General features: G+C 42.4%; 1 protein-coding gene across 1 annotated transcript in view; it reads left to right on the forward strand.

Annotated features, from left to right (window-relative positions):
• Positions 1-7,748: 7,748 nt before the first annotated feature.
• Positions 7,749-9,206, forward strand: part of LOC104998557 (UDP-glucuronosyltransferase 3A1-like) — a 38,590-nt gene continuing 37,132 nt past the window's right edge. Inside the window, exon 1 of the mRNA XM_010853797.1 lies at positions 7,749-8,060. Within this exon, the coding sequence (XP_010852099.1) occupies positions 7,967-8,060 (94 nt within the window). The 5' untranslated portion in view covers positions 7,749-7,966. The remainder of the gene's footprint in view (positions 8,061-9,206) is intronic.

The raw sequence follows: 9,206 nt of genomic DNA on the forward strand, positions 1-9,206 counted from the left end.
TGTCCTAGTCTGTATTTATCCAGTTCAGTTCCAGTTCAGTACAGTTGCTCAGTTGTGTCCGACTCTTTGCGACCCTATGAATCTCAGCACGCCAGGCCTCCCTGTCCATCACCAACTCCCGGAGTTCACTCAAACTCATGTCCATCGAGTCAGTGATGCCATCCAGCCATCTCATCCTCTGTTGCCTGCTTCTCCTCCTGCCCCCAATCCCTCCCAGCAACAGGGTCTTTTCCAATGAGTCAACTCTTTGCGTGAGGTGGCCAAAGTATTGGAGTTTCACCTTTAGCATCAGTCTTTCCAAAAAACACCCAGGACTGATCTCCTTTAGAATGGACTGGTTGGATCTCCTTGCAGTCCAAGGGACTCTCAAGAGTCTTCTCCAACACCACAGTTCAAAAGCATCAATTCTTCAGCACTCAGCTTTCTTCAGTCCAACTCTCACATCCATACATGACCACTGGAAAAACCATAGCCTTGACTAAATGGACCTTTGTTGGCAAAGTAATGTCTCTGCTTTTGAATATGCTATCTAGGTTGGTCATAACTTTCCTTCCAAGGAGTAAGCGTCTTTTAATTTCATGGCTGCAGTCACCATCTGCAGTGATTTTGGAGCCCTAAAAAATAAAATCTGACACTGTTTCCACTGTTTCCCCATCTATTTCCCATGAAGTGATGGGACCGGATGCCATGATCTTCGTTTTCTGAATGTTGAGTTTTAAGCCAACTTTTTCACTCTCCTCTTTCACTTTCATCAAGAGGGTCTTTAGTTCCTCTTCACTTTCTGCCATAAGGGTGGTGTCATCTGCATATCTGAAGTTATTGATATTTATAATGTTGACTAAAACAGATTCACAATGTGAGAGTTGTGAGTTAAGTTTTATTTGCAGCAAAATGAGGACTCTGGCCTCGGAGACAGCACCTCACATAGCTCTGAGAGACTGTCCCAAACAGGTAGTGGAGGAAGGTCAATATAAAAGATTTTGGTGAAGGAGAAGTTCAATGCAACTAAGCACTTACTTTACAAAAAGTTTTCTGCTAGTCACAAGGAGCTCATGTCACCATGAAGGGAGTTAGTGCTTTTCTAGATATGAAAAGATGTAAGGATTGGGATCATGAAATCAGTTCCTGAACATATCTGCCTATCAAATCATCAGACAATCTTGGCACAATGAAAAGAATAACTTTTGTCTCTTGGTTACCATCTCTGACTGGGACTGAGGAGACATCTGGCTCAGAGATGACCTCAATGACTTTCTCAGTGTGATGGGGACCACAGTCAGGGTAAGGGAGGGAGTGGTTTCCTTCACAGAGCCCCAGCCTCGATCCCTGTGCAGATGAGAAGAAGGGGATGGAATTGTGACTGTTGATTCCAAGGACAGTACAGAGAGGAAGATGTGCTGTCCATCAAGGGATTATTTCCACAAATGAGTGGGAACTAAGTTTCGTGGTTTCAGAAGGATGAAAGTCACCTTATTTAGAGTTCTGTAGAACATGTGATTTGCAAATGGATTCTCTTGTCAATCAGCATAACTCTGAAAATCTGTGCAAAAGACTTTATACTATTGACTGAAGGTTAAAAACAGCAAAATGCCCCTCCATGTGTGGGAGTATGTGGATGTTAGACCCATTAACAGGTGCCAGTTTTAACCTGAGCATTCATGCATACTGTCCCCGAACTGTTCATCAATCCTACCCCACTCTTTGCTAATCTTCTCCCCTTTGCCTGGCATTAAGGTTTGTAAAATGCTGGTAGTAGGGAACAGGACTGAGGAGGCAGAGCATGACACAGGGACTTTTCTGCTGGCTTTGCCCTTCATAAGCTACAGAGAATCCAATGTTATTTACAGTAGAAAGAAGTTCAAGCAACAAGAGCAAATAAAACCCACACCTTCCCATAAGTGGAAACTACAAAGTTCTAGAGGGTTAGGTCAAGAGGAATAATATAAAAAAGAGAAAAAGGCCATAGAAGGCCCAAGGATGAGTTAAAACTGCACCTAGAAGGAGAATAACTATATTTTGTATAAAAATCTTGAAAAAGAAGTCCTGGTAGATCAAAGCTATGACACCAGGAAAGGGACATGACACCATGAGGGGACCCAAGGTAACGGTCTTGGAAACACTTCATTTCTGAAGAAGGAGAGGTAAAAGGGAGCGAAAGCTCCCTTTGGGTATTGGGTTAAAAAAAAAAAAAAAAAAAAAAAGCAACCAAAGGAAACACGAGTCCTCCAGGACAACAGGAAGCTAGAAGACTGGCGAATACAAATCCTTAAAACCATCACCAAGAAATAAAAGTCACACATTAATGAGACTGTAGTTAGAGACATATTTATAGAATTCTGTATATTATTAGACATCTGTCCATCACTGGATAGCTATATCATTCAAAGTGTTAAGAACAGGAACATGAATGAAATAGTGACTTTTTTCCCACAATTAAAAAAATTTAATTAAAATATGTATGTACAGTATAGCTAGAGACTCACACGTCTGATATGTTTCCTACCTGTCCACAAAGAGCAAATTTAGAGTATTTGGCCTGACATTTTCTTTTTGATCCAATGTGAAATGGTATGTTGAAGTTGTGGTAAGTGGCTGCATTAACTGGACCCCAATTGCACTAGGATTATGGAAACTAGGAAATAATGGAAATCGACTACTTAGAACACTTCCTAAGACCAGTTATTAACTAGATATCTCTTTCTTTCTTTTTTAAAAAGTTTATCGGCTGCCTGGGTCTTCATAGCTGTGTGTGGGCTTTCTCCAGAGTTGCAGAGAGCAGGAGCTACTCTCTAGTTACGGTACATGGGCTCTAGAGTGCATGGGTTTCAGTAGTTGGGGCAACCGAGCTTGGTTGCCCTGTGGCATATGGGATCTTCCCAGAGCAGAGATTGAACCTGTGTTCTCTGCGTCAGCAGGCAAATTCGTAACCACTGGACCACCAGGGAAGTCTGTTTTTTTTTTTTTTAATATAATCTTATCTTTCAATAGTTTTGAAAATAAAAAATGTATTTGAACTTTTTATCATGTTCAAATGCAAATACAGTCAAGAAACTACATTTTCAAGATATTGATATAGAAATAACAGTTATTTGCTAATACAACCATGGGACCAGGAATGAGGCAGTTGGATTTCTGGTTCCAGAAATGGCAGGCCAGGTTTACCAGTTATGAAGCTGTTGTTTCTCAGCTTTGAGAAACTTTGCCCTGCCTTGTGACACTGGCAATCTGCCAAATGCATGCCCAGCTCCCTCCCTCTGGGACTCTGCAAACAGGCGACACCAGAGGAAGGCCGCAGGGACAGGTGGGGACTTGGGGCATCCTGTGCGCTCCCTGCTTATGCCAGCAACACCACAGGGATGGTTTTTCATGGTGGCAGTGGCGGGTTTTAGTGCCAGGAGTGCTTTTCTGTTTGCAGCTCTTCCGAAATACTGGAGTCAGCCTCCCTGGGCCCCTCACAGATATTAGCACTGGCTGGTGACTGCCCCTCTCAGGTCTGGGTTTCAGTTCTGTGGATTTCCTTCTGTGGTCCTAAAGCATCAACACCAAATGAGCAAGACACTCCTCCATTCTCCTTCCAAGCTTTGCATGGCTCTCACCACCAAGACTCTGAAAGTGAAAGTCGCTCAGTTGTGTCTGACTCTTTGCAACCCCATGGACTACACAGTCTATGGAATTCTCCAGGCCAGAATACAGGAGTGGGTAGCTGTTCCCTTCTCTAGGGGATCTTCCCAACCCAGGGATTGAACCCAGGTCTCCCACATTGCAGGTGAGAGATTCTTTACCAGCTGAGCTAATAGGGAATCTCAAGAATATTGGAGTGGGCACATATCCGTTCTCCAGCAGATCTTCCCAACCCAGGAATTAAACGGGGGTCTCTTGCATGGCAGGCAGATTCTTTACCAAGGCTCTAAATTTTAGTAACTCTCACTTCTTTCCTTTGTTCCCTTAGCACAAGGGGGTGGTGGCAGCCTTCCATAGCTACTAACTCTGTAATGCCTCAGTATCTCTCATTACTTACTGAGTTCTCTGAAATCTGGTGTAAAGTCTTTAATAAATACAATTAATAATTAAAGTAAAAAATAATGTTTCCTGAGGTTAAAAATATAGACTACAAATGTGGGACAAAAATAGCATGTAAGTCAGGAGTGGGTAAATGGAACTTCTAAGGTCCTTGTGTTGCCCAGAAGTAGGTAGAGATAAGGATTAATTTTTGACCTTGATAAGTGGTAAAGGCATGTTGTGAATCTGGGATACTTTATTTGGATAAAAGAGACAAGAGGGGAATCAGAGGGAGAAAATGGAGTAACAAAAAGTATTCCAAGCTGAAAAGGAAGACAAAACAGAGAAGAAAAGAAAGAATAAGAGGGAGAAATAAGAACATGGTTGATGTAAACCTATACACTTCGGTTCGGATACAAAAATTGACTGGCTTGATTAACAACAAGCTAATTGCCATTTCAAGAGGCACATCTAAAACATGGGGATACAGGAGGGTTGACTATAAAAGGATAGAAAAAGACAGGCCATGAAAGCTAATGGAAAAGAAGACCTGAATAATTAGGAATAACATCAGACAGACTTGAGGTAAAAAGCTTTACTAGAGACAAAATTGGTACTTTTGTAATGAAGGTGAGTTATTTCACTGGGACTGTGTGAAACTATGAAAATGTATACATACTACTGGTGTGACCTCAAAAACTGGAACAGCAAGAAAAATTAGAATCATGGAGAGTTTAAAAAGTTTTTAATGACAGATTTCTAATATTTGTAAAATCAGAATTTTCCCATGTCCAACATTTAAGATTATAAACTCCTGGCAAATTTTCTTTCCTCTATATTCTCACCTATTTTCAACATTGCCTCCATCCCCTGCCCCAAATTATTCTGAAGCAAATCCAAAACACTCTGATACTTCATCTGTCTTCAAGAACGGATCTGAAGAGCCAAGGTATCTCTTATTAAATAACCACAATAACATTATGATACTTCTCCAAATGAATAGTAACTATTTAATATCATCAAATATTATGCTCCTATTTCTCTGATATTCATACATTTTTAGAGCTCATTTGAATCATGCCATCTAAAATTTTTATATTCCCAATACCCCCCACCCCTTCCTCTGGTAACCACATATCTGATCTCACAATTGCCATTTGAACACAATACCTTAAAAACTGTGTTGTCAGTACAAAAAAAAGAGAACTGCAAAAAACTGTGTGGTCTATTAAGTAGGTTTGTTGTTCACAGTTGGTGGATTGGTACCTTCTTTCAGTGCTCAGTATGATGGAGCAAAGGAGTAAATATCAATACACCAAAGAGGTTGAGAGTCAGACTTTTTAACTTTAAAAAGGAAATTACAAGTGTGAAAGTGGCAAAGATTAGAATCATCACTGGTTTGTATTGAAATTGAAGGTATCAGTGTGAATGCATGCTTTTTTTTTAATAAAGTAGATATAAACCTGACTATATAGAGAGATACAGGTATGTAATATTTATATCTATATCTATATGTTTCACAAGTTTCCCCAGTGGCTCAGCAGTAAAGAATCCACCTGCGATGCAGAAGCTGCAGGAGACATGGATTTGATCCCTGGGCTGGGAAGACTTCCTGGAGAAGGGAATAGCAACCCACTCCAGTATTCTTGCCTGGAGAATTCCATGGATAGAGGAGCCTGGTGGGCTACAGTTCATAGGGCTGCAAAGGGTTGGACATGACTGAAGCAACTGAGCACTATATATTTCATAACCGTCCATTTGGGGGATATAAATAGTGGTGCTTCAATAACAGTGAGTACTTCTAGTGCCATATCCAGGGTTCTAAACACCAATTCCTACTAAAAGAGTTCCTAAAGGAATGGATAAATGTAAAACAGAGGAAGGGAAAGTACAAGCTGAGTCTAGAAATCATGTGCAAGCAAGAAAGAAAAGTCTCCAAAATAATGATGGTAAGAGAATGTATTCCATTGAAGAAATGTGGATCCAGGAGTAAAGACTGATAATAAATGAATAGAGACAGATATATAGGTGGAGGGATAATTAAATAGATGGGGCAGAAGGCAATTTTGTTAGCAACAGTATTTGCTGTTTATACACCAAGTCGTGTCTGACTTTTTGCGACCCCATGGACTGAAGCACACTAGGCTTCCCTGTCCTTTCCTATCTCCCAGAGTTTGCTCAAATGCATGTCCATACAACAGAATGCTGTATGATAAATGAAGAAAGAAAATGGAGTTAAAATCATTAATTTGCCACAAAAGGAATAATTGAATCAGTCAATAAATAGAAAACATAATAAAATGAGTGAGTGAAATTTGATGAAGAACAGAATTTACACAGTTTCAAAAGGACTCCCCACAACTTATTTCCTAATTTGGGCTAAAAAATAGTAATTTTACAGTTGGGAATCTCACTGGACACCACCTTCAACAAGTGATCAAAGTTATTATCACTAGTATTAGGACAGACTGACATCTCGGGTTTCCTGCTGTGATTCACTGAAATGGAATCAACACAGCTTTTGTAGTATTCCTGCTAAAACTCTGTAATGTGAAGTAGAATGAGAAAACATCAGATAAGCCCAAATTGAGAGCCATTTTACAAAATAAATGTCAGACATGAAAGGAAAACAGAAAGGCTGAGAAATCAATCCTTACTTAAGGGGATGAAACAGACATGATAGCTAAATGCAGTGTGTGATCCCAGACTGATTCCTGCACCAGAAATTAATATTACAACACAGGATATCTATTGAGACAGTTGATCAAATTTGAATAAGTTTGTAGATAAGGTAATGTGATTACACTAATGTCAAATGGTACCTTCATATTGCAGATCAATTTTTTTTTCCCCATTGAGAAGACATAATATCTGAAAAGATGACAGTTATCAATGTGTATGCTTGTAATCCGGCTTCCCTGGTGGCTCAGCAGTAAAGAACCCACCTGTAATGCAAGAGACATGGGTTCAATCCTTGGATGTGGAAGCTCTCTTGGAGAAAGAAATGGCAACCCACTCCAGTATTCTTTTCTGGGAAATCCTGGCGGGCTACAGTCCATGGGCTGCAAGAGTCGGACATGACTGAGAGACTAAACCACCACCACAACACATATACTCACATAGCCTCAAACAGTATGGCCCAAACACGGAGGGAGGGACTTGGAAGGGAAAAAAGTGCAATAATTATTAGGAGAGTTTAAAATTTTTTCTAAAGAAAAATTTCATACTTTTATAAAAATAGAACATCTTGGTGCTCACCAATCCTATTTTATGATTCCCATTCAGAATTAGTTTCAGCTTTTAGAGGTTCAGTCTTCTGAACCTGGACTTTCAGAGGTGTTTAAATCACTACACTAGCAACTTTCATGAGTGAGTTACTCAGTACTTTCCAAAGAAACTCTGAGAAATAAAGGTAAGTCACTTTCCTTTGGTAATCAATTTCTGAGATCCTGAGCGTGGGACAATCAGTAGAGATTTTAAGCAGGTACCAGGGAAATGGGGCGTTCCGATGGCCCTAGGAGATCTTTAGGGCAGTTCGAAAGGAGATGGGGGTCCCATAACTTCTGGATGGATCCCTGAAAGGGAGTTGGGTCGGCACCATTTGGAGGTATAACTTTCTTCGATGTGATTTCCTAAGGTCCTTACCATTACTGGTTCAGAGTGTTTTTCTATCCGGAAGGTGTGGTGATTACGTGGATTGAGAGGGTTAAGCACACTAATCCCTCCTCCCCACTGCCCAGATTTAGGGAGGGTGAGGACAGAATATCCAATGGTGTACTTTCCTGGGGAGGAGAGGCCAAAGGGCGAGACGGACGTATAGAGCAAAGACCCACAGGATCTCTGTCCCCTGCTCCTGGCCTGCGTCTTTCCTTCACTGCCTGCGCGCTGCGCGTGCGAAGGGCGCGCGGGTTCCGGGCCGCCGGGCGCGCAGTTTAGGGCTCGGCTCCGCAGCCTCTCCGGAGAGACGATGGGGGCGCAGCGGGTGCTTCTTCTAGTCATGTATTTACTGCCTGCGCTCCTGCTCTCAGAGGCCGCCAAAATTCTGACTATATCCTCACTGGGTGAGTGCTTGGCCGGAGAATCAGGACAGGCTTGTCCCAGGCTCCCGGCCAGTAGTCATGCCAACAGCCCCCTTAGTCAGAGGGGCTTTTCATATGGTTTTCCAGGCTGGGTTTGTGTCCTAGGCTAGAGGAGGGAGAGGCTGGCGAGGGTTGTGGGGCAGAGAGAGGTCTCTACTACCAAGGTGAAATTATTGATAGCCCTGGAGAAGAGGAGCAGTTTCCTAAGCTCTGGATGCGCTTCCCTGTGGGCACAGCGGGAGCCAGAAGTTTTGGTCTATTTCTGAGCTTGAGACCCCAGGCCCTCTCCTCCAAGGTACCTGCGGGATTTTGAAAGGGTCACTTTGAACTTCTGAGCGGTGTGCAACAGATGCCAGTAGAAAGTAGAAGGTGGAGTCCATTTCAGGCTCTGGGGACAGGTGCTCCTGGGACAGCAGCACGAACTGGGACTGTTTCCTAACTGGAAAATTGAGCGGGCCGGCAGACGGGAGGACCCCAGGGCAGTGGCGCATTTGGGAGCCCCTCTCTCACCCGTGCTGATGGAAGCTTTTGAAGGAGAGTGGAACCGTTAATTCTGCGCATTGTGGACCCAGTTTTATTTCCATTACTTTTGCCCCAGAGAGAACAGAAGACAAAAGGGGAAATTTTATCAGGATAAGGAGTCCTCAGAGGATGGAGTTTCTCCATGAGTTTTATTTGACCCATCCTGAAAAGATGGTGGGCTCCCTAGCTTGCTTTTAGATCCCGGAGAACCTGGGGATCCTAGAGCTGGAAGAAATCACAGAACTCCTCTCACTGGGCCTCCCTTTTTATTTCCTGAGAGGAGAACGGAGGATCAGGGAAATGAGGTGCCTTTTACAAGAGTACAACAGACCTCTCTCCTGGCACACACTGGGAATTCACTTATGATTTCTTACCTCAAAACCATCCTCTTCCACAGATTCCACTCTTTTCCTTTTTTACAGTGGGGATTTCTAAAAAGCCCATTATAAACCTATTTTTCAATGATAGAGGTAACAGAGAAAAAGTTTTCTCTCTTGAAAGTACATTGTCCTCCAGTCTCAACTCCAAGGACAGAGCTGGGGCAGTTAACCAGGTGCCGGAAGCCCCACCTTTGCCCCTTATGAAGAGCCACGTGAACAGCTGTGT

This window comes from Bison bison, unplaced genomic scaffold, assembly GCF_000754665.1.
Source record: "Bison bison bison isolate TAMUID 2011002044 unplaced genomic scaffold, Bison_UMD1.0 scf7180017864331, whole genome shotgun sequence".
NCBI lineage: Eukaryota > Metazoa > Chordata > Mammalia > Artiodactyla > Bovidae > Bison > Bison bison.